We start from the raw sequence: 26,649 nt of genomic DNA on the forward strand, positions 1-26,649 counted from the left end.
ATTGAAAAAATATAACTTAACATGCAAGTAAAGCCTGACAGCCTGACACAATTCAGTCTGTATCTCTTTCAGCAATCGTCTCCATTCTTTTCAACTTAGCTCAAGTCTCTCTTTTACCAATGCACAATCGCAACTGGTGTCTGCATGCAAGTCGGTCACCTCATATTCAGTCCAATTATAAAAATAGCAGGCTATAACTTGAAGTGGACATGATGTGACTTTTCAGCATGTGGAAGCCCAAGTAGTCCCAGCACTTGATGGAACGGGATCCCCATATTTAACTGAATCCTTAAGAGTTACAGTGACTTATTGTCAGCTTGTTTTCAGGGCTTTGCCATAGAGGGAACAAACTATAAACGTAAGCATCTGTTAAGAGGTGTTAAGGCGAGCATAACATTCGCCATAGACTCACTGGCAACTTCTTTAGGTACACCTTATCAGTGCAAATATCTAATCAGCCAATCACATGTCAGCAACTCAGTGCATGCAGGCATGTGATGTGGTCAAAACGACCCACTGACGTTTAAACTGAGCATCAGAATGAGGAAGAAAGGTGATTTTGAATGTGGCTCAGCTGTTGTGTAGAGTTTATATGGAATGGTTTGAGAGTGGTTTGAAAAAGAGAAAATATCCAGTGAGCGTCAGTTCTCTGGGTGAAAATGTGTGGACATGAGACTGGCTAGATTGTTTTGCGCTGATAGGAAGAAAATAGTAACTCAAATAACCACTCACTGCAACCAAACGATGCAGAAGTGCATCTCTGAATGCACAGCACACTGAACCTTAGAGCAGATGAGCTACAGCAGGACCCTCTCCTAACAGCTAAGAACACTAAATTGAGGCTACAATTCATACAGGTTCACTAAAAATTGGACAATAGCAGACTGGAAAAAGATTTCCTGGTTTGAATCCCAAATCACAACAGCACAGTCACCTCAAAGCCACTGCTGTTGTGATTTGGCAGCAGACGGTAGCATCAGAATTTCTTGCAAACAGCATGAAAGCATGGATCCAGTCTGCATTGTGTCAACAGTTCAGACTGCTGGTGGTGTGGAGCATCCTCGGCCTCCAGTATTGTTGCTGACATGTCCGTCTCTTTCTGTCCACATTGTCGTATTTTCTGATCTCAAACAACTTTTGCAGTGACAAGTCTAATAGAGCACCTTTGGGATGTGGTGGAATGGGACGTTCCCATCATAGATGTGCATCCAACAAATCGTCAGCAATTTTGTGATGCCGTCATGTCAATGTGGATCAGAATTAGGACAGTTCGGAAGGAAAAACGGGCACCAAATCAGAACTAGCATAGTGTAGCAAACAAAGTGGGCGAGTGTACATGCAGGTAGCAATCTGACTGAAAATAAGATCAATATAAGAAAATAACAAAGACAGGAGTAATAATAATAATAATAATAATAATGGATTGGATTGGATTTATATAGCGCTTTTCAAGGCACCCAAAGCGCTTTACAATGCCACTATTCATTCACTCTCACATTCATACACTGGTGGAGGCAAGCTACGGTTGTAGCCACAGCTACAACAAGGAGTGACTCCTAGATTATAAAATTAGATGTTAGCTGGATAAGAATTGTCTGCTTAATTGTATACTCTAAGAGAAGAGTGAAAAGTGCAACTTTAACCATTACAACAAATCTGCACAATTGCTGCTGTTGTCAGTTGGAGAGAATCAACAAGTCGTAAATAGTGAGACCTGCCAGTTTGGCTCAAAATTAACTCAGCGTAGATCAGGATTGACGGTGAGTTTGTGCCAAAGCTAAACTGAAAGTGGTGCAGCTGTTTGGTTTGAAGCTGTGCCCTGCAAAGACACATGTAGGAAAGATGTTTGGCTTTTTTGGTGGTGGGGGGATTAATCGACCAGCAGAGTGACTGATACTAGCTGGTGGTTGCAGATAAGAAGTCTGGCAGGTGACTTTGATGTGGCTGACAGCTTTCTGTTAGTAATGTGGAGATTGATTTTCGTTGCTTTCGGTAGCCCTGTTTAAACTCTTGATTTTAAACACTTTTTCACACGATGAGCGCATCGACTGCTCCCGTTTAACAACCAATTAATCATGTTGCTGTGACCAAAGGGAAATTTGTTTATGATATATAACGTCCTCGCTTGCCTTGCTGTTAGCTGCATTTAGTCTATAGTTAAACAGCCATTTTCACCGTATTTATCTTATGAAAAGGCAAATAATCACTGAGTGGATTTTCACTATAAAATAACGGGTGTTAATGAAGTTATTCCAATAAATATGGTAAATTCATGAGAAATGATTTGGTTGTCTATTTGGGTATTTTCTTTTTGAGTCTTGCCTGCATGCTGTGGAATTTGATGATGATTCAAGACTCAGAGCCAAGTAGTTCCCTTGGGACCCCAGCGTTTATAGCAGTTGGGCCCAGTGGGCCAATTTGATGGAAAAGGACAAAGTATATGTAGCCGTGTGTATGCATGTGACTGTGAATGTGTGTGTGTCTTTTGTAAGCAGCTTTCTAAACCCGCACTGCTTCAGATACGGCCTATCGAAGCGTGTCAGGTTCCCTTAGTCATCAGGGGCGGATAGCAACAGTCCTCAGTGCTGAAAAGGAAGGAAAGACTGGGTAGAGAAGGAGGACATGGAAAAAGAATAAACAATCTGGAGTGGTAGAGAAAGAGCTATAAATGAGGACGTTTTAGTAAAAACAACTGCGAAAATGCACCAGGACACACCTAAACAGGGCCACATTTCCCCCGGTGTGATGCTTGGCTATTAGTCTGATTTTAGCACTCTTAGATGGGAATGAATTGCATTCGAACCGAGGATGTCAGTAGGGGCCGAGCCTCCATCCATTCAGACATTCAGGGACTCCATTACACCCTGATGGGCAGGGATGGAAAACCAATCGTGGGTGTATGGGTGCAAGGGGGAAAAGCAATGTATTGGTGCTGGGAAACACACAGACAGGCAATCTGGCATGATGAAGAGGCTCCCTTCCCTGCTCCTTCTTTCGGACCCAGCACGTCCTCCTGTGTCCCCTTCATGCCCCACTGCGCTCTACTGCAGTGCCTTGCCAGCTGACCAACCCGACACCTACCACACTCATTCGCACTTTCCCGCTTTCCCTATTTCCTCCCAGGTCTCACTGTGAGCCCCGACAGCATGTATCCATTCACATTATCACATTGGGAACTGAAGCAGAGATGGATTTCATCGGAGGGAAATAGATGGGAGTCGTGTTTTTGAATAGAGGGAGAATGTAATTTATGATTTTTCTGAAGTTCAGCAGATTTGTTGGTAGACCCGGTTCAGATTTGTTGCTGAACTCAGAGAACCTCGATGGCTCCAAGGTTAGCTGCGGTATACTTAACCTCCCTTCTGACAGCAGGGATGTGCTGCTGTTAGAACGGTGTTAGATAGACCTGTTAGTGTCAGGATGATAAATTCATTAGGAGTGGCTAAGGAATACAGCTATTTATACAGCTACAGCAAATCATTGCTATAAAAGCCTTGGACTCAATCTCATTGAGAAGTGTGAATCACAGTGAGTCTGGAATTGAAGAATTAGATATTTATTGATTTTTAATGATGCTTGGCTGGCTTTCTTGTACTCGTACCTTTAGTCCACTTCCTTTTTTGGAGGACTGGTATAATAAAGCATGCACTTTAATGTCAAGATGCAATACTCAATGTAGTAATTTAACTCTATTAGGTATTATTGAATGCGTATGGCCATTTTTAAAAGCACACATTGTGTTTTTAAGTTTTTAGAATGATATATTTATTGATTTTTGCTGTTTGCTCTATATTTATACAGTGTTTGTGGCTGCTTGTGATAACTGTTATTGTACAGTTCCTAAAATTTATTGCTAAGTAGAGTATTTCTAAGTGGTCAGGGCAATCATTTAACCTCTGCTAAAGATTTCGTGTTCAGTCAGAACAGCTACAGTCAAAAAAAAAATCCACCTGCAGCCAACTCCTGCAGTAACCTGAGACCTCCCCTTCACTCCATATGTATAAATGGAAGCGGAGAGAGCAGCAGCAGCAAGACCCCAACAGAGAGCAATGCAGTCGTGATATTTATTAGGTCTTCCACAGCATGAAAGAAGGAGCTGGGGTGGAAGTGGGCTGCAAAGCAGTTTGCACAGCAGCCAGCAGCCGTGGGAAGGTTAAAGCAGCTTAAACAGCATGCCCAATATGAGATTTGTCGTTTGGATATGTAGAAGGCCATCAGCAGAGCCATCTGTTGATGTGGGCTGGCAGTAAGATCACTAACGCTTTGAATTTGATATGTTTAAAGCAGGTAAGAAACAAGTGGGGTGATGCATTAGAGAACTGACAGAGCACCAGGGATGATACCATGGTTTTGTTGATGTTATTGGGGTTCATGTTCCATAATCCAACTAGAAAGGTGCTCTGAGAGTTCTGACCTCTGTCAAGACCGATAGTCTACTCTTCAGTGATGTGAAAAACTACATAAATATCTGGATATTTTTCCCGATCAGTTCAGATCTGCACCAAAATTTCATGGGATTATCCTTTGGCCACGCTTCACTTGGCTATGTATTCCTGCTGGAAGACAGCAACAAATGGCAAAAAAAACAAAAAACTTTTACAGAGCTTCTGCCTTCTCAATAAACTTAATTATTTTTTTCATTCAAAATTTATGGTCTGTGGTCTACAACTTCTTCACAAATTAAAGTTCAGAGTCTGTACTTTAATCTCATTGTCAATGTTGTTTTTTGCCACCCTCGCCTGTGAAAGCTGTGGCCACATAGTGCCAGTTCTCATACCGCAGAAAATCTTTTCATTACTGAAGATCGGGTAACAAGGAAAATAAATAAATAAACGCTAAAATATATATTATATATTAATTTGTGTGCATGCGTGTGCTTTATGGGTGTTTTACTTAAATGTGCGCAGCTGAGCGGCCCCACTGTGAGCCAGGTAAACAAATGTTTCATAACTGGTGATGAGGCGGTGCCACGCTGAAGATTTCTCTAACGAGGGCTTGTTTGCGTGGGTGGAACAAAAACACGTTTTTAAATCCAGACTAGTACATTACACGAGCCTCAGTGCCTCACTCACTGAAAAATATGTGTTTTCTGAATATGCCCATTACCACAGACCCTCGGGCTATCCTTGCCTGTAGTTCATCATAACAGATTTAACAGATTTAATCCGAGCTATTCTTTCCTTTGACTGTCTGCTGGCAACTTGCTATTTTATCCCGCAGTTCGCATCCACATTCTCTTGATTTTAATCTCTTTTTTTTCCACGCTTCTCCTGTTTGTAGACGTCTGCTGCATTTTAAACATCACCTCAAAAGCAAAAACTCCTACATCTCAGTAGAAAATAATTAAAGTGGAACGCATAGTCTGACATCAGTGTCTCTGTGCAGGTGCCCTATGTCAAGGTGGCTCCAGAGGACATTTTGAAGGTTCATTTCCCCCGCTTCACCACTTTGGACCTGAGACCAACAAACACCGACATCAGCCTGGCCGTGGCCGGCCTTCTCACCTTCTTCAACAGCACCACCGCCTGCCTCATCTGTGCCCAGGCCGACTGTGAGTACAGCATTCGCACACTCGTGACCAATGTTCCCTCTAATTTTTCATGTGTCTGAGCGAACACACAGAGCGGTCCCTTGGACCACTGTGAGCAACAGCAGACGTGTGCACTGTGGTCACGCCAGCATCGAATCCATCCAATTTACATGGTTTATTAAAATAATCAAATTACAGCATTTACATTTATGTTAGACTACTTTAAATTAACTGCTTTAGCCCACAACTACAATGAAAATGTAAAAAGAATCTTGTTCATGAACTGTGTAGTATGTTAACACTATTGGAAGTAAAAATAACTTGAACTCCAATTTTGAAAACACAACTTTCTTTCTTTTTTTCTTTTTTTTTTATGAAGCTCTGACTTGTATTATGAGTCTGTGGTCTGGGAGAGAGTCCTGTAAGTCTCTGTCTGCAAAATACAGCATATAAAGACCAGTGCAGGGCAATTAATTATATAGTTACTTCTTCAAAAAAGTTACTGAGTTTTGCAAACAACAAAGTTTTTTGCAACTGTTTACCTAAAAATGCAGCCAAGGCGTTTTGTGCCACTCCTAAAAATAATTTCTGTCCACTATGAGATAAAGGAGAACAACAGCCTGATACCTGCAGGCCTGACAGCAGGAGATGTATCACTCCTGTAACACCTGTAACATTCAAGAGTCGCCTCATTGTTCTGACACACACAACAAAACTATTGACTACACTACACACTAACTACACAAGATTTGCACTAAACGTCGCAAATCTCTCACATCTCAAAACACCGTCGTCACTCCTAAAACTTCCTCCCGTCTCTTAACAACTAAATGCCATGTTTTGATTGATCGACATGGTACATTTTTCGACCAATGTGAAAGGGTGGCGGGTGTTTTGGTTTCATCTTTGCTCACAGGTGGAGAGTGCTTTCAAGCGTTTTTCTTATAAAACACCGTTTTTACCGTTTCTTCCCGCAGTAAATATAAACAACGATAGTACTCAGGAAGAAAAACAAACACTGCATATATTTTGTATCACAACTCTGGTTTTACGTGGCCTATCAACACAATTTAAAAAGTGGTTTAAAGGCCACACTTTTTCCGTCTGTTCCGTCTGTCCTGCTCACATCTCCAATGGTTGTACACGTTGTCATTAACGTGGCTTCACTCCTCATCAGTCACGCCGCTTTGCCAGCTAAAACAATGGCACATAAGGACGCTGTCATAGCCTGTCAACGACGTTGATTAGCTGCGTATATACTATGGGATCGTTGTAATCCCATATGGGAGCAGCCAGTCACTTACTGACTAACACTGCAAAACAGAATTGTTAACGTATTTACTTTAATTTCAGTTCAGGTTAGGATTTTTTTTGTGCGCAACACAGATTTTTTCTGTGCAGAGACCGTGCCAGCAGTGTGCATTGCGCACGCGCGCAGTTCAGAGGGAACATTGCTTGTGACAAAATATACAATCGCACATACCTGTGGAGAAGACTCGCAAACTGTCTCCCCTACATCTGCCATCAAAGTGCAAACATTTTTGTTTAACGTCTGCCACCCTTTAACACGTGTTAGCGCGCACAGGCATCTCGCACACGCGCCGACTGTGTTCTGGCAACAGATGCAGCTTTTATCAACATCTCACCCTGCGACACGTTTCCTTCTAAAGCAGCTGCTGCACTCCACAGCTACAACTCGCTCACAGCGGCACGCCCGACGCCTGCGTCCCAAAAATAAATTGCGTTTATTTCGTCTCCCTTTTCAAGATCATTGTCATTTATTAAGTTAACTAAATAACGATTTAGCGCATTATGTTGTATGTGATGTATAAACTGTCTTCAGTCTTCAGTCTCGCTGGGTTTTCTGTAAGACTGTGTGTGCACTCTTAAAACACTTTGCGCAAAACAAAACATCTCGTTGAGAGAAACAAAAGGAAAGTGAGGGCAGAGGTTGCAGCTCTAACAACCAGTGATCTGACCGCCCCCTTTGTCAGTGAGACGTGTTAGGTTCTGAAGATACTTAACTGAATGACCTTACAAACGATTGAAAATCTCTTTGAGAGAAGTTATTTTTGTAAATAGAGAGGAAGATTAAATCATGGCTTGTTCCCACCCTCTTCTAGTTCAGCATGCAGTAATTACAACTCCCAAGACAAAGGCACCGTGACCCCCTGAGTGGCACCAGCTAACCTTTTTTCTAATCAGCACAAGCCTTTGAAGACAGGAAATAGGCTGCAGATATCAACCATGTGTCAGACAGAGTACAGATGGCAATGAGCCACAGTGAGCTGCCTACCCCGCCTATCTCAATTCTCAGTTCTGCTGGCTTTCAACTTCTCTCTTTGGTTGTCTTTGGCTCTATACTTTGGAGTCTCCTTTCATTCATAACCTCTAAGGTGAGTTTTTTCCCTCTTAGATGTGTGCTAGGCGTGTTACATCAAAACATGCTAGTTTTGTTTGGGGGGGGCTTTCACTTTTTCATGCAAATTCGGGGACAATAAATGAATCAGAGAAAAAAAATAGGTTTTTTTTTTTTGTTATTTTAAACAGTTAAACACTTTCCAAGATAAAAAATGGTATAAATTAATTAAACTTACTAAAAGACAATCCTGTGGGTCCGGGGTTTGGTGGGGAGGTTCTTATTCTGTGTCAGTGAGCTAAGAGATGACTGCAAAGGAAATTAAATGAGAAGAAGGAGAATGAGGGGAGATGAGAGGTAGATAGAAGAGACCAAGGGGAGTCTGAAATGAGAGAGGAGGAGGAGAGCGGAGTGTGCTTCTTGGATGATATGAAAGAGTGTGGAGCGGGAAAGCGAGGAGGTAACCACACTGGAATTATACATTAGCAACAGGCAGGAGACGGTCCAGGACATGACTCGGCTGTATTGATTGCACTCTCATGTGACCCTCATTCATTCAACAGAAAATGCAGGAAATGGCACTATGCCTGGATTTGTGTGTGTGTGTTGGTCGAGGATTGTGTTCAGCAGCACCATCAGCTGAAACTCATTCAAGTTTGGCTCCTACTGCACCAGCTCCACCCTTCTTTGTCAGCTTACACAGTCATTTGGTCGGTTGGCAGCCTGCTGTCAGTTACTCGTTCACATGTGCCAGCCTCATTAATCACCCAAGCCCAGTGACAGCCTAATAGAGCGTGGCCAACCCATGAATATTTTCCAGTAATGGCTGAGGAGGCAGCAGTGGAGGTGAAGCTGTGCCCAAAGGCATGGTGCACACCAGCACGAACATTAATCTAGCTAGTCCTCGCTAACAGTGGCAGTGGTGCTGTGAGACTGTAATACGCAAAGTGTTGTTGAGTCTTTAGACCTGCCAGGAGGCCCCACAGGTTGTTCATTTCTTGTGGTTTCGGCTTTAACAAGAAGAAATAACACATGAAAACTGCATGCACAGAATTCGCCGGTGTGCTGCACTGCTCTTTTATTTGTGCAGTGATTGGTTCAGCTGTCAGTAAGCTGAAAATGGAACATCAAATAAACTCTGAAACGTATCTGTAGCTGCAGTGCAGGTACAGAAATTTTAGGTTCAGTCGTATAGTTGTCCACTAATGCTTGCAAAAGCCTATTTTCCTTCTTTGATAGGCTCAGCTGGAGAGCAAGGTTAGGCCTTAGGCTTATTATTCTTTCTCTGCTAATAATTGTATGCCGATGCCATCTTATGAATTGCAATTTTCCATTTCTTTCAGGTTCCAGGGATGACTACTATCTCTCTCCATGTTTCACATGCAATGGCATTACTATTACTAACCGGTAATCAGCGTTAGTCAGGTGGAAGAGGTATCTAAATGACCTGTCAACAGGAATGTGTATGAAGGTGTAAGAATGATGGGAACGCAGTAATGCAGAGGAGGGTCTCGGGGAGGAAAGGCTCTCTGATGACTTTGATCATAGTAATTATGTCGTGGCTACTTATGTTTCTGATGCAAAAGGCAGCAATGTCAGTAGACAACGTAAAGGTGGTGGTGCAAGTTGTCATGGTTTCTTTTGTTGCACTTTGTAATTGAAAAATCTTCTCATTGAATAGATGAAGGCAGTAGGATTTAAAGTGCCTTGGTGCTTTATGAAATAATGTTGACTCAGAATAATGAGTTTTTAGATTTGTGGAGAGTGAGTTTGTATCCACAGGTGTAAATGTGCAGAATTTATCTTTACTAAAGAAAAGTGCAAAGTTGGTCTGTCTGTCTGTCTAATTAAAAAATGTCAAAAGGCTTTTGTGCAGATTTCTCACTCAGGGCTCTGTGATTGGTCTGTTTAAAGCAGTGGATGACAGAAGCTGTCTCACACTCCTTGTCCAACACTCCCACTTATCAACAAATCAGTGTTATTTTTTTAACTGATTTTTATTTTTTTCATTTTTGCTTGAGGCTTTACGTTATTTTTAGTCATCAAAATCTGTGCTAATGAACTGCAGCTTTGGGAGTTTTTAGACATTTTAAATTAGGAGAGGGGATGTTTGTTAAAAAAACAACAACAACAAAAAACATTATAAATAGCTAAATCAAGTGATTAGGACTGTATGCTACGTAGTTCAGCTTCTGTACAATTACCCAACTGAGTCCATGCATGAATATCACAGGTAACTGTCCAGAGAGCTCAGAGGGAGTAAGCTGGAATCATGTTTTTCCTCCTGCACGCTCTACCTGGACACAGATTATCCAAAACCAAGATCTGTAAGGTTTTTGCCTAATACACCACCACAGTGGATTTTACATCAGATCAAGATGTGGCTGAAGGGCAGACTTTCAGTTTTAATTCAAGAGGTTTAACAAAAGTACTGCATTAACTATTCATGACTTACAGCTATTTTTACACAAAGTCCTCATTTTCACAAGTTGAAAAGTAAATTGACTTCTGAAAGACAATTTTATTACAAACTAACCTCAAAAAGCATCTGGAATTGATTCAAAATGTTAAATTTTCAGGTTGGTCGTTGATCAGTGGATCTGTCAATATGACATTTAAAAAAGATGTTAGTGCAAGAAAATCAAGCAGTTATTGGGTTGAAAAAATTATTTTAAAATAAACTTAACAGAGAAAACATTAAGGTCGGCCAAATTAATAATCATATACATTTTTAACAAGAAATAATTCACTGACCAGCTCAGCAACACCAAAAGGTCTGAAAGACCACAGAAGACAGCTGAAGTGAATGATGACAGAATTATTTCCATGATTAAGGGACAATCTTTTATAACATCCACCCAAGCGGGTAGGCATTTCATTATTAAAGTCTACAGTCAATAGTTGTGTATATGAATGGAAACAGAGTTTAAACCACTGGTTACACTCAAGAACAAAAAGGCCAGATTAGACTTTGCTGGAAAAATTGTTTAGACAAATACACCCAAGACGAACTAGAACGATGGGAAAGGAAAAGTTTGGAGAAGGAGAGAATCAGTTCAAATCATATCACATCATCTGTCAAACATGTTGTAGATAATATTATGGCGTGGGCATGCGGCGAAAACAGAAAGAACTTCACAGTGAAAATTGATAATGATCCAGAGCAGGCCGCAAAACAAACCCAAGAGTTTCTCAAGGCAACAAAATTGGATATTCTTCAATCACCAAGTCAGTCACCTGATCTCAGCCTATTAGAGCATGCATCAGTAACTGAACGTGGCTGTAGTAAAGCCTGGCAAAGCATCTCAAGGAAGGACGTGTTGCATTTTGTGATGTCCATGGGTTCTAGACTCAAGGAAACCACTGGGAAAAAAAAACTGTCCATATATTAAAACAAATTTTAGTTTTTCTTACATTTTTTAAATGTTGGACTATGTATAAAAACAAAAATGGCAAAAAGTTGTTGCACCAATTTTTAATGAACTGAATTAAGTCTTTAATGACATCTTGATTGTGGTGCATACAGAGGCAAAAAAACATAATCAGAAGTAACCCAAAATATTGATCCACAGGAAACCACTTAAATGGAGAGTCATCTACATTCCTCACTCCAAGGATACTGTGTGGCAGTATCTCTTTGCAAACAGGATGAAGGTCTCTGGCACAACTTCGCCTGCTTCCAGGGTGCATGGAGAAGAACAAGGGTCTAAAGAGGTGGAAGCTCCAGCAACACTTTATCAGGGTCACAGGCCAAAACCCACTGGTCAATAATAAAGCTGCTCTTCATACAAGTGTTACTGGAGCTTTGACCTCCTTAGTATCTATTAGCTAATCAGAAGCTAGAGTCCACAGATGCTACAGTCACTAAATAAGACTTTAAATCACTGATTAGCTCATTAATCCATTCATCTGTCTTCAACATTTTCATGGATTTCTTTCTTTTCTTTTTCTTTTCTTTTTTTTTTTAAAAAGAAATACAAATATTTTTCATGATTTTTTTCTATCAATGAAACACTGTCACACAGTAATATAACATTCATACTGAGAAACCAACAAATTAACCTTTCTGCAGAATTGCATGTCCCCCATTTCATATTAGCAATCTCTTTCAATGCAGTTTGCAGAGAGAACAGTGGATTAACGTCTGTACAAATGGCTCTGCTTTCCTGGTTATTTGTTTTAATGAAAAAGAGAATATGCTCCGACCCGCTGTATGCAGTGTTTTAACACATTACCTTGTCCGCGACACCTTAAATTGATGGTCCCAGTGATGGCAAAGTCATAAAACTAGGTCTTACTTATTGCTCAAGGCTAAATGAGTCACCATAATGTACAGCTGTCATAAAGGTTTTTGAGTGTATGTTAAAAAGCTTTATCTGAGACATTGAAATTTTCATTACGTATTATTCTGTTATATTTTATTGTTTTATATTGTATGGGAGTTAGAGAGAGAGAGTGCTCTTGCAGTCATCCTATGCCGACAATATCTGGTAAATGAGTGATTGCTATAGCTGAATGTCAGCCTTCACCTTTATCTGTGTCTGAGTGAGAGTCACAGCCACGTGTCCTCCATGCCAATGAGGACGTTTGGTCTCACTAACACACAACACACAAACAGAAGTGTGCTCTTGTAAACTTTCAGGATGTAATGCCTTCTCTTGATTCAAACCCTGCTTATCTGAGCCAAGGACAAGTCTCCTCTTTATCCAGATGTTAGAATTCTTAAACAGTAGCTTTAAGACCTGGTTTGATGGGCTTGGTTGTGTGTGCTGTGTCTGGCCTGTAAATACACTTTTTTTCACTGAGACATTCATAGTGGCAGTTCTACCTTGGCGCTTTCAGAACCAGCCTTTTTTTTTTTTTGACAGGTTTGAGAGCTGAGGGTTCATTATGTAGGAGTAATTGAGGTTATTTCATAGGTTAAAAAAACTGTGGGCTGCATCTGCAAATCATCTGTTAATGTCTCGCAGTTTCCACTCCTTTAATAATAGTAGTCAAAAATAATAATGATTATTATTATTATATCCTTTATTTCTATGCCATCTTTCTAAACCAGAGTAACAAGCTGCTGAGAAGAGAATAAATGATGCCAATAGACAAAGCATTAAGAATACATTGTAAAATGTTTGTACATGTAGTTTTAAATGGGAAGAGAGAGTTTGTTCCAAAACAGTGAAAGCACATCCCTCTTTCTTCTAAGCCAAGACTGTGGAACAGCAACTGATCCGAGTGATCTGTGAGTGGAATAAGATGTCAAGAGTTCTGAGATATAAAGTGGAGCCATGCAGTGTAGTGATTTAAGAGTTGTCAATAACACCTTAAATTGGGTTGTTTAGTGAATGTGTCCCCTGTGCAGACTGCCGATCAGTAGCCTTGCTAATGTAGGCTACTGAATCATCATTTAGGTGTGCAATAAATTGAAATAATCTAATCATGTGGAAGTGAGTGCTAATAAGGTGTTCTGTTATGTTATTGAGGAGTATGCATCTGACCATGGCTATGTTTCTAAACTGTCCAGTCTGTGATTTCCCAAACTAAACTATGAAACTAGCAGCCATACTAGCAGTATAAACGGGATGGGAGAAGGAGCAGCTGATGTAAACTAACGAGAATAGGTCAAAGGACTGCATAGATCAGGCCTAGCATTATGACCACTGACGGGTGAAGTGAATAACAGTCATTATCTCTTCATCATGGCACCTGTTAGTGGGTGGGATACATCAGGAAGCAAGTTAACGTTTCATCCTCAAAGTTGATGTGTTAGAAGCAGGAAAAAAGGATGAGTTTGACAAGTGCTAGCTCTCCAAAGCTGCAGCTGTTGTGGGGAGTTTCTGGTCTCTAATGGTCAGTATCTATCAAAAGTGGTCCAAGGTATGAGGAGTGGTGAACTAGCGACAGGTTCATGGACGGCCAAGGCTCATTAACGTATGTGGGGGGTGACCGTGTGGTTCGATTCAACATACGAGCTAATGTAGCCCAAATTGACAAAAAGGCTAATCTTTGTTCTAATGAAAAGGTGTCGGACTAGACAGTGCATCAAAGTTTGGGGCTGCATAGCCGCAGAAAAGTCAGGGTGCCCGTGTTGACCCCTGTCCACTGTCGAACATGCTAACAATAGTCACGTGAGCATCAGGACTGGACCACAGAGCGATGGAAGAAGCTGGTCTCGCCTGGTGAATCACGTTTTTACACACTGGTTTACCTTGGGAACACCTGTCACAGGGATGCGCTATGAAAAGAAGGCAAGTAGACTTAACTTTAGCAAGCAAGCTAAAGAATCTGTTGCTAACATCTTGGTGCCAGATGTGACAGTATTTAAGGTGCAGTGATTATTTCATGTTGTTCCAGTGTCAGATTTCTTGGATGAGCAAGTATATTTTACTGGAAATGCATAAAATAGTTTCTAGATTGGACACCAACCTTTAGCAAACCTGTGGTTGCAAGAAAAAGTTTAAACTCAAGACTGTTAAGTCTTTGAGATTTGATTGCAGGTAATTGGACAACATTTTGGAAAAGTTACAATGTCTGTTAGCTTCAGAATAAAAGGCATTTTGTGGTTGAACATTTGAACACTCTTAATACGAGGAAGCAGCAATAGGAAAGATTCTTCCATTAGAATGTTGAGGTGAATTTGGGGCCATTATAAGCAATAACGATGTATAAGCGCACATTTTATTCCCTCAAAGGAAAAACGTCTGTGTAACTCACAACAGAAAGTAAATGAATTGTATGTCTATTGCTGACATGAGTCCCAGCTTAAAAGAAACTGTAGTAGGATTTATGAAGTGTATAACCAATTCTGTGGGTTCAAACTGTGTTGTGAGTAAGAGAAGATAAGTAAAAAAAAACACACACACACCGAGTCTTCAGGAAGAGGAGAGGATAATTTACAGAATACACACACACACACACACACACACACACTTATAGTCTCACAGAACTTGTTTTTTCTGTATAGGGATCTATCCAAGTCTAACTACACAGGAGCAATATTTTCATTCAGCTGCACGTTTTTCATTTGATTGAAACTGGTTCACCAGAACAAACACTGAGGGAACAACATGGTTGTGTAAAGCAGCCAAGTAAAAAGAAAAAGACTCTGATTCCCTTCAAATCTTCTTCAGCCAAAACACTAAGGAGAACAGTCTCCTGTGTGTCACTGTATTTGTGTTTAGCAAGCAACGTCTAGTTCACTGTAGCGTCTAATGTCATGAACTCATCATGAAATCATACTGAAAGCCTTGTGAGATACCTGAGAGGCTGCAGGAGGGAGACAAAGAGTGCACTTAAGCTAAACCTGCTTTCAAACTCATCAAAGATATTCTGCACGGTCCCACGCAGGAAGCTGATCTGGCTTGCAGCAGCCGAGGGTGATGTCTTACGAGTGCACACATGCAGGTCACCAGGTGCAGGAACCCAAGCACACTGGCTGATATAGTGCCATAAAAACAGGCGGACGTCAAAAGCTCAGCGCATGATAACAATGCCTGGAACAATTTTGCAGCTTGTGTTAATGTGCAGAATGTGCAGCAGAAGCTGGAGGAATGAGCTTGATAACCTAAAATTGCAGCACCAAAGCTGCCTAAATGTGACAGGAACTGCTTGGCTGTTGCCTTGGAAATAAATCATATTAAATATCTGCTAAAAGTCTGGATTGCGAATTTACTATTACTCTATACTTAACACTGCAGGTGGAGGCTATGCTAATGCAAGTCATTTCCTACAAAGTCATATGCTCCCTTTCAAACTCTTCTCATGACATGTTACATAAATATGATGAGATCTACCAAGATATGAATGGAGCACCAGTGTAACTTTAATGTCAGTGTCTTTGGTTTTCTTGGGTTGTCTTGGGTGCACAGACTGTGGTTGCCCATAGCAGGTGCAGCAGAGCAACATAGAAAGGCCTTGGTGAAATCAGGTATAATCAGAGAGTGTGTCATTAATAAATGTTTTCTTAGCCAGTAATGTGGCTGATGTCACTGCATTGAAACAGCTGTGCCAGTCAAAGGAAAATGTAATGATAACAGCCCAACAAACTAAAGATGGCACGATATCACTTTTTTATGTCAGATACCGATATCATAAATCTTCATACTCATAAATGTTCATACTCAAGTTTAAAAAAACTAAACTAAACTAAAGCTATTCTGTTATACCTGTATGCAAAAAATACACTGCACCCAAAATATTTCATAGTTCAGCAAAACTGATCAATCTAATAAACTTGAACCTACACCATCCTCCCTATTCTGGTGTTTTAAAGAGTACTTAGCAGAAATATTAAACAACCTAACTAATAGGGTTGCCAACTCCCAGCAAAAAGAATAAAATAGGGAACCACCCCCCACCCTCCGCCTCATAATGCTTAATTGACGTAATCAACTTTAATTTAATGCATGTGATTAAAAAAGTGCACAGAAATTAGTTATTTTTCTACAATAATTAAATAGATTCAACATATTTCCTCAACAGAATTGCAGACTGCACAGATGGTATTTTCCCAAAGGAAAAAGTACTATAGCTTACTAAGTTATCAATTTGACTTAATAGTTCCTATATACAATAATGGACTTCTATACATTTTACATCAGATGAAAAGATTCATATAATTATTTATTAAAAGCTAGACATGACAATTAGAAAGAAAACTATGTCTTTGTGCCCCCTTTTCCTATTCATGCCCTGTTCGGCCCCTCTGGCTAAACTTTGCTAGACCCGCCCCTGCACAGTTACCAGCCATCAGCTACGTAGAAAAAGATCCTGGTGTAGAAAATAATATTAAATAAATTCTAACAACAACTTATCAAGTTTAAACGTGCTGCAGTTGTTTATCCACTGGTTTCCTCTTTCTGGGGCAAAGTGGGCGATAAACAAACAAGAGAGACGGACTCGCGACAGAAAAGCTGATCAGCTGATCATTAATCAGGTTCATGATTGAAGGAGCAGCAGGAGAGAGAAGAGGCAGTCGCTCCATATATCAGTTATTAAGCTTAAAGTGAGAATGCTTTACAAACCTTACAGTCTGCATTCAGAGTCAAACGGTGTGTGTGTGTTTAACGACTGAAAATGTGACAATCAAAAATGATAAAGCCATTAATCTACCAGCATTGCTCCAATACTATTTCAGTTGGAAGTTTACTATATAAGACACACTGTGACATTATATCACAACAGGTTGCCTTTGCAGGAGTTTGTTTGTTTTTTTAAGTGTGATTTTTATAGCAGCCTGGCATCATTTTCAGGTGATTTAATGAAGGTCTATGCTGGGATGGCCGTGTGTAATGCTGCTGAAATCTGGTGTGGCGCTAGTCAAAATTTAGATGTGGTAGATTTATGCACGTCCTGCTGGCGTGACATTGCTGCGGAGATTCAATAAACTGAAAGATAAGCTTCCTCTGCTGTACAAAGCATCTGTGGAGTTTTAGAATCACTCATATTAATATAGATGTGGACAGATTTATTGACAATGACGCTTCAACTGCAGTACACATTAATTTTTAATGTCGAATTAAAGGGATACACTGGCAGGGGAATGATTCATTAAAATATCTTCTTTGTATTTCGGGCACAGTTTTGTTGCTCGTCCAAGTTTTCATCTTATCTTTGTTCATCAACCTCTGAAGTACCAGCGGTGTGGCATTGCTCAAAAAAGCAGATGTGATTTTACACATGGTTCATCAACATTTCTACAACTCACTTTGCTTTGCTGCTTCATCCACCTGTGAATATTCCACCTGTTTGTGTCTCTCTTCACACCTGTGCACTCTGTGCCTGCTACCAAAATACCTCACAGATGCTTTAAGTAAACATCAGTGTCACGAAAATACCAAACTGTGCCACCACAAAACAAGCCCTTTGGATTTACTGAGGCTGTATTTATCCTCATCTTACTGAACTCCAAGTTTCCCAAGACAACTATATGGAAAATTAGCCCATATCCTCTCTGGGTCTGCTAATATATGGATGCAAAGTGACTCATAAAATGCTGCCGGGAGTGTTATGATTAAGTCGGCTATGCTTTAATTAGGGCAAATCCCACTCACCCAACTGGAGTCAAATGGTCTATTACCAGGGGATAGAGTATGAGAGAAGTTCATTGCTTTCAGTTTGATAGCTACCTGATAGCCGCCGTTAAAGATGATCAGTGTACTTGATCTGAACGAAAATAATACTCGTTTGAGTAAAGTCCTGAGAAGAATTAAGTACAAACTTCCAGGATTTAAGGAGGTAAGTAGCAGCCGTGGGCTGCCATTCAAATGCAATTGATTAATTGATCATCAGCCAGTGTGAGCACCTCTATAAAAGCTGAAGTTGCCAGACCATGAAATGCTCAGAAAAGCTGCAAAAAATCCAAGAGCTACATCTCAGACTCTGCATGCCTCGAATGGCATATTAAATATTAAAATTCACATTGTACAATTAGAAAAAGAACAAGTATGTTTAGAAGACAGGGCATTTTCTGTGTCAAATCTTACAAAGAAAAGTTGCTTCTGGTCAAATCCCAAGACTTCTAGAATAATGTTTATTTGACAGACGAGACCAATGGGGTCCTAATGCACATCGGCAACCAAGTGTCGAGCACAGTAGCAGAGGGGTGATGACTTGGAATTGTTTTGCAGCCACAGTACAAATCCCGTTCAGTCTTCCCGTTACTTTGATTCACTTAACCTAACATTAGCAATCAGGATAATCGCTTGCACGGAGTTGATTATCAGCTTGCTAAGTTAAACCCATGGTTTCCACAAGGTTTGCACATTCACGTGAAGAGGGTGGTGATGGCAGCATTTCATCAATGGCAATTATGGATCAGTGTACACTGACACTAGAGCAGCATATTTTACAAAGGAACATGAAACTATAGCATTAGAGGGAAAATGAATAGGTTAAAGACATAACACAGACTGAAAATAACATAGCTCCTTCAAACAAATCAGCGGTGCGTGTGTGAGAAGAAAAGGACTGTACAGTAATTTAGTAATAAAAGTTTTGTGCGAATGTGTGTGTGTTTCAAACACTTCAATCAGTGAAACTGGAAAAGAGCTGCTACATTAACACCAACTGTGTAAGTTAGGAGACTTATCAATATCAGAACTCTATCATTAAGAAATATATATACATATATTGAAAATGAGTATTTAATTAATGTTAGACAGTTTAAGTTTTTGTTGTTACCTAGCAACCTTGGTTGTGTTTAATCCAATTAAGAATGAATATAAAAGCAGATTTCAATTGCAGCCTTAGTCTGCATATAGATTTGAAATAAAGTACAAACAGAGGTCCTAATGTAGGATAATATATTACTGCTTATTTCATAAGAATAACATTTTTACAACTGGAAAAATCAAAGTATAAAACAGCAAGATTTTAGATTGAAAGAGCTTCATACTATCCATGCAAACACCCGGGAATGGTAATGCTTTTCTGGAGAACTGGAGGCTCAGTAGATGGTGATTTCATACCTGATGATCCCTGATCTGGAACCTGATTAGGGATCTGCTCGTGAGCAGGTTATGTTACCAGCATAACTTACCATGATGAGAGTTTTGTTTTTGTAGTACAGAAAACCCAGGGCCAGTCTGACATTACCAGGATATGAGAAAATACTGCTTCATAGTACAGGTCTCGGGCAGCTTGCAGTTATGCATCATGCAACAGCTAAAGCTTGGCCCAAACTGGGTCATGAAGGAGAATTATTTTGAGCACAGCAGCAAATCTACAACAGAATGGGTGAAAGTGAAAAGAATCAAGGTGTTACAGTGACCCAGTCAAAGTCCTAACCTCAGCCCCACTGACATGCTGTGGCAGGCTTGCATAAAGACTAACCTCGTTTAAGGAAAAAATTCTCCACAACCATGAGCGAGACTGATAAAGTCACACAGAAAGTGTCTCCTTCAAGTTATTGATGGTAAAGGTGGTTCTACAAACTACTGAATCAGGGAGTGTACTCAAGTTTTCACAGGACTCTGCAGTCCCGTGAAAACTTTTTTTTTCACACGACTGTATAAGGACACTGAATATTTAGGCTCGTGCTGCATTGCAGGATCAAACTTTCTAAATGTTGTTGGCTTTCCTTAACTTTTTGGCTATATATCCTAATTTTAAAAATGCATTTAAAGCACGATTTCCTTGGGAGATTCTTTCCTTCAATATGAGTAATTCTCTGTCTCTCATGTTTTTCTTTTCTTTCTTTCTTTCTTTTTTCCATGTGTGTCTTACCGGCAGGCTTATTAAACCTGGAGCAGCTCCTCAGGCAGTTCCTCATCTCCAAGGAGACTCTGTCTGTGCGCATGCTTGATGACAGCCAGGACCCGACCCCACTCCTAAAGGAGATTCGAGATGACAAGACTCCCACCATAATAGTCGATGCCAATGCCACAATGTCACATATCATTTTGGAGCGGGTTAGTATGGGACACACGATAGCCGTGATCTGTATGCACTGATAACGCTCTCTTTATTCCGTGCCTGCGGTCTGGGATTAATACCACTCAACATTCATATAAATCTCAAAAAGTGAAAGCGAGGGAAGAACGCCGGTGGCAACAATTGTTCAAGGATAACTGTTCAACTTTCTCCAGTATTTGGAGAAAGTTGGAAAAGTTTTAAGTCGTTTAGTGTTGAATTGCAAGATGGATGATAAGAATTTGTGTTTAAGTGGGCACAGGTTTTCAAAGACAGAGTTATGCTCAAAATCTAAGCCTAAATTAAAAAGGAAATGAACGGAAGCGATATTGCCAAACAAGCATGTCCTTTCAAATTACTGCACATGAAGGAGTGCATAAAATCCAGTCGTATCCCAAAGACTGAGTGTCGAGAAGTAAGATTTCACCAAATGTTTTGCAGGTTAGTTTAAGAACAGACTCAGAAGACAAAGGCCTTTTCTCCACTTTTGTACCTTTCATACATTTTATTTAAAGTGTTTTTTCTTTAAGACAGTGTATCACATGAAGGGAATTTATTATCTACTGGTTCCTCCTCTTTTACATAAACAGAGACAAAACGACTGACAACATCAGTGAGTGCAGTTTCTGTCAGAAGCATATCAGTGTGACCTTTGCGTGGTTTCTTTGCTAATAGCACATACCAGTAATTAATGCTGTGGAACATTAACACGACCTTAGACACGTTTACTTTAATGTGCAGTGCTGTGAAAAAGTATTTTCCCTCTTTCTGATTTCTTTTCTTTCTGTATTTCTTTTTTGCATATTTGTCACAATTAGATGTTTCAGATGTTTTCAAATATTTTGCTTTTACATTTTGCAAAGATAACCTGAGTAAATGCAAAATCCTGTTTCTTAATGATGATTTCATTTATTAAGGCAGTCTGTCCAAACCTACATGGCCTTGTGTAAAATGATTTTGCTCCCTTGACCTAATATTTAGAATTAGGAAGTTAGAACTGCAGTCGAGCATTTGTAATAAGTGGCGATGACTCTTTGACATCACTGTGGAGGAATTTTGACCGGCCTGTGTAAGGTCACGCTGAACCATCTCAATCTAATTTAAGTCTGGATTTTGACTAGGCCACTCCAAAATGTTATTTAATTTTGTTTTATTTTATTTTATTTTAGCCATTCAAGTGGCATTTAGCTTCACAAACCCCTTCAGGCTTTCCTGGTGCAGAGCAGAATTCATGGTTCCATCAATTACAGCAATAATTGACCAACACATTACCTCCACCCTGTTTGAGTGTTGGTGTGATGTTCTTTTTATGACATGCTGTTAGTGTTTTTTTGTTTTTGTTTTTTTTGTTTTTTCTGTGTCCCGTTTGGATCTTTAGCCATCAGAATTGTTGTCTTAAGGCCAAGATAGATGCCAAGCGGATTTATTTTACCAAGTGGATCATCATGGCCTTGCCATATTGGTCCATTTGATTGATCTTTATTATAATTATGAATTTATTTTATTTTCAGTTGCTACAAACGGGACAGACATGACTGGGGGATAGGACAGGGAGAAAGAATGAAAGAAAGAGAGGGAGAGAGAGAAAACCAAAGGGGGAGAAGAGACGGTGAGAAGGGGGGAAGAAAGAAAAAACAAACAAACAAACAAAACACCTGGGTCACCTGTATGGAGAAAAAAAACAGAAGAGAAAGCAAACAACAAAGAGCAACATAATAAAAAACACGGCACCATCACAATAAACTAGCTAGCAGTAGATATCAGTAGATACTAAATAATAAACGATATTGTGCAGCACGCAAGATAGACAGCGCACAATGTGCTTTGAGGCAGCAGCCAAGAAAGCTGTAATCCGCGTCTGTGAATACCCGTGTGTACACCTGTGTGCATACCTGTGTGGATCAGCATGCTTGCATTCCAAAGGTTTCTCCATGTAACGATCTGTTAGAGGGTGTGGGGAGCCACAGCCCCGTCCTCCAGGGTATGAAGCAGGTATGGAGGAGATCAAAACTCCAGACATCCAGAGGCCCCCAGAACACAAGAGACCAAGGAAGACCAACAGAGGGGCAGCCGCGCCACTGTCCCAGTAAGAGCTGAGGAGAGTCCCAGATGAGGGCTCACTCAGCAGCCGCGGAGCAGAAGCCAGGGGGGGTTGCAGTGACGCGCCCGTGAGCTCCGCCGGCAGCCAGCTGTGCCTGAGTGACCGAGCCCCAGGCCGAGAGGCCGGGGGCACCCCACCTCCGGAGTGGCCCGAGCGAGCCCCAGGCTCCAGGCCCCGATAAGCGGCCGCCAAGGAGTGAGCCGGTGTGTACCCGGACGCCCACCCCCAGACACAAAGAACCACCAACGCACCGATACCTGAGGGAGTCCGCCACTGGCAGGGGAAGTGGTGGTGGGTGGAGATAGACCTCCAAACCTTGGAGGGCCTGAGATGTCCCCAGAGAGGTGGCGTCTGATACCCAACCTGACATATAGACACAAACATACAGGCACACACAGACACAAACATCCATTCCCACCCTCATGCTCTCATATGCACTTACTCCACACTCAACCAACGTGGAGACAGACATAAAGAGACGCTGTACACACGATCACACTCCCCAAGCGTACTCTACGAACCGGGTCTAGGTACCCTTGCCCCTGGAGGGGGGAACTGCACCCAGACCCAGGTGGTGTTACCCTTTTCCCTGTGGTGGGGAGAGGCAGACCGCCCCGACTCCGTAGCAGCAGGGAGGCCCCACACTCCAGACCGCAGTCGGACGGCTAGTGTTAGTGTTAAGACAGATGTAACAGGACCTTCCAAAAATGTTCAGCTTTTGTCTCATCAGTCCAGGATATCCACCAGATGGTGGATCCCCAAAACAAGCCTTTGTGTTCTGTTCAGTCAGCAGTTTCCCCGTGGAGCTCTGCTACGGATGCTGTTTTCGCGCTTCTTATTGTTGAAGCCCGAATTCTAATCTAATCTAATTGCATTTGGAGTCATTTTGGTAGACCAGGCCTCCCCTGAAAGTTTTCTCCATTTGTGGATAATGGATCTTGCTGGGGTTCTCTGGAGTCCCAGATCCATAGAAATGGCTTTGTTGCCCTGTTCCAGACTGACAGATGTCAGTGACATTGTTTTCTGAATTGCATGTGTTGATTTTTGAGAACTTTTAGCCTACTTCCTGTTCTCAGACAGCTTCTATTAAAGTGATTTCTTGATTTAGGAAGGGTAGTGGTAACCAGGGCTTGGTCGTGGCCAGTGAAAGTCAAATCAACTAAAAATGTGGTTAATCACCGTTAATTCATGTCTGGGGAGGGCAATCACTTTTTCAACCTGGGCCTGGTTGGTTTGGTTATTTTTATCCCTTAATAAAAAAAGAAAAATCATAATTTAAAAACTGCATTTTGTATTTAATCTTGTAATTTTTGTCTAATTAGTTATATTTTGGCAAATATCGCAAAAGAAAGAAAAATCTGTTTTTACAGCAATGTAATACTTCTACTGATACAGCTCCTGCTGTTTGGACATTTATGCTGTAAAAAGTAATAATGGGATCGGTGCAGGTTGGAGCTGAAGAAGCGAGGGTGTGTGGCAGCAGCATATGGTCTCTTAGTAATTAATACACACCTCATTATTTCTTGAAGACAATAGATGGATAGCTAGAGTGGAGGTGACAATGAGTGGGGGCAGAAGAGGGTTGGGAGAGGGATGGAGAAGAAGATGATTCTCTTGTTTTTTCATTATTTTAATTGTTCCTTGTTTTATATATATATATATATATATATATATATATATATATATATATATATATATATATATATATATATATATATATATATATATCACAGTAGTTTTCAGTCTAAGTAAAGTTTTCAGGTTGTCTTTCAGTGGTCATCTAGTCACCATAGCAACCACAGAGCAGCAGGAGTCCACACTGGACTGTCTCTTTCTCTCTGTGTGTTCTCCATCTGTCTCTTCAGTTTGAATATGGAGTTGGTCTTTCTTCTCACCACTCTCTGTTCTCTCTGTGTTTTCTCTGCACCCAAATGCAGTGAAGAGGATTTCACTTTATTTCTTCACACCACCCTCGCCATGTGGTCTTGTTCATCCATCTCCCTGGCTCTCGCATAGCCCGTCTTCTTTCTGCGTCACGCTGTCTGTCTCTGCCTGTCAAAAGACAGTCCTGTGGCAGGGTGGTAGAAAGTTGGCAATCAAACCTCATATGAAGTGTGCGGTTGCCAAACATATCAAAGCTCTGCACTGGAATATTCACGAGTCTCAGATAATCATAAGAGCGCCAAGCTTGTCTAAAGGGACAGGAATGGCCTATGTCATGCAAGACATTGCCCCTTATTAGTTTGTTTACATCTTACTTCAAACCGTCTTCAGGCAAAGGTCTCACTCTCTGAGGTTTTAGCATTCAGACGGGTTTAGGTCAGCATTTTGTGTTTAATCTCATTTAGTCAGGCCTCCCAATTCTGTGCACAGCTGTTTATTACAAGACTTTGTCCAGTATATATGGTGCAGTGCAAACTGTGCACTCTGACCAAAAGCTGTGGTTGAACAACCACAAGATCAAAAGTAAAAGAAAAACCCAAAACAAAACGCAAGAAGGCTTATTTCAAAAGTAGCAAAAGAGACCGAAGGGATTTTTCATCAGCCATTAGCTATGGCGGTGTTGTACATCCTGAATAAAGTGTGGGTAGCAAACAAAGCGTTCTGGGTCATAATGTCATTTTCTGTTTGGTGCTATTAAAGGCAGAGGTCACCCACAGAAAAGAGGCAGTGGCTTGAAATATTCAGTTTTTTTATGTATTTTCTGCAAAGAGAGAACATTTCAGCCGCCTTGTACCATTAGCTACCCTTACCTGCCGTGTAACCCCAGGGCAGACCTTAACAAACAACCCCCCTGAAGCATGTAATTTACTGTGCATAGAGAAGCTCAGGGTACTTTTAGATTAATAGCGTGCTTAAGTTTGCAAAAGTACAAGCTGTACAAAAACATCTTGTGCAGTCATTTGGAGTTTAATAATAAAAAGGCTGTAATAATTAGCACCTTTCATGTTTTTAGTATTTTATTATTTACTGTAGTTTGAACACCTGATACTCACACTCAGCACACAATAAGATTTTGTTTGGCTCACAGGTAAATATCTGTTATTAAAGTCTTTCTGATGATGCACACTTAGAATAATTTCAGTGTGGAAACTATATGGATATTATTCTCATTTTCATTCAGATCAAACATCTGTTTCATCATAAGATAAAAGAGATAACTGATAACAAGTTTGATTTAATGTGACTTGTTCCTCTAAGAGAATCCAAACCACGAGAACATGATGCCCCCCCCACAGCACAACAGAGACATCTGGTCTCCTCACTGTGGGACTTTTTAAAAACATTTTTTTTGTCAACCACTTGATATTTACAGGTTTATGGGTTTTAATTGGTTTTAATGATAATGTGCGTTGTGGCACTAAAATCTGTTCCTTCATGATTTTTCTTTTATGATGGCTTTAATGAAATGAAACCATGAGAAGTTCACCCTGTCCTTCACAACTGCTCCTCACTCTGACTTGATTTAATCAAATTGTAAGACAGAGTGTCGAACGGCATACTAATGCTCCTCAGAAATTAACTGCTCTATTGAGAACCTTTGTCAGATAAGAATATGCCCGGTGTTATCGAGATGTGCATTTGATCTGCCTGCTCACACCAGAGTTCGAGTTACACTGCATCACTGACCTCTCTACCCTGTTTTATCACTATCCCTGCTTTTTGCTTTGTTTTCCCACCTCTTTGTGTTTCTTTGACCTCAAACTTAATATCATTTTGTTCAATAACCAATCCTATGTGCCTTGCACTTTTCTTACATTCTCTTTAATCTTTCATCTGTCGCCCTTCCTGTCTTTTTTTTTCTCTGCAGGCATCAGAGCTGGGAATGCTGTCAGTCTACTACACTTACATCTTCACCTCTCTGGTAAGAAGACGGAAAATGGCGTGGGCGTAACATGTTGATTTCGAGCGCTGTATTAAAATAGTACTTTAATTGATGCTCCTGCCTTGAATGAGTGATTGAGTGGATAGAGCTCTGACAGAGAAATTGTAGAGCTTCATTTAATCAGGGCTTTACAGGCAGTTTTTTTTCTGCTCGTTTAATGTGACTGCAAATTGGAGACGGAGTACAGTTGCCATTCTGGCCTCACTCACTGGGTGAAGTGCACTTCTGGACCAAACAAATAAATATTACTAATTATTATAAGTCATACTGCCGCAACTGCTGGTGTTGTTTGTGCTGCCATTTGTCTTGTAATTATAATTGTAGAAAGCCAGACGGGACCTGTTGAACGAATGAGGAAGTCATCATCA

At 40.7% G+C, this 26,649-nt stretch overlaps 1 protein-coding gene across 4 annotated transcripts in view; it reads left to right on the forward strand.

Annotated features, from left to right (window-relative positions):
* The window catches only part of grik4 (glutamate receptor, ionotropic, kainate 4), a 330,883-nt gene that overhangs the window by 219,975 nt on the left and 84,259 nt on the right, over positions 1-26,649 (forward strand). For all 4 annotated transcript variants that reach the window (XM_040008873.1, XM_040008871.1, XM_040008872.1 and 1 more), the window contains 3 exons: positions 5,386-5,551; positions 20,115-20,293; positions 26,207-26,260. In XM_040008873.1, the coding sequence (XP_039864807.1) occupies positions 5,386-5,551; positions 20,115-20,293; positions 26,207-26,260 (399 nt within the window). The remainder of the gene's footprint in view (positions 1-5,385; positions 5,552-20,114; positions 20,294-26,206; positions 26,261-26,649) is intronic.

The sequence above is a fragment of the Simochromis diagramma genome, unplaced genomic scaffold, assembly GCF_900408965.1.
Source record: "Simochromis diagramma unplaced genomic scaffold, fSimDia1.1 OVJJ01000344.1, whole genome shotgun sequence".
Taxonomy (NCBI): Eukaryota; Metazoa; Chordata; class Actinopteri; order Cichliformes; family Cichlidae; genus Simochromis; species Simochromis diagramma.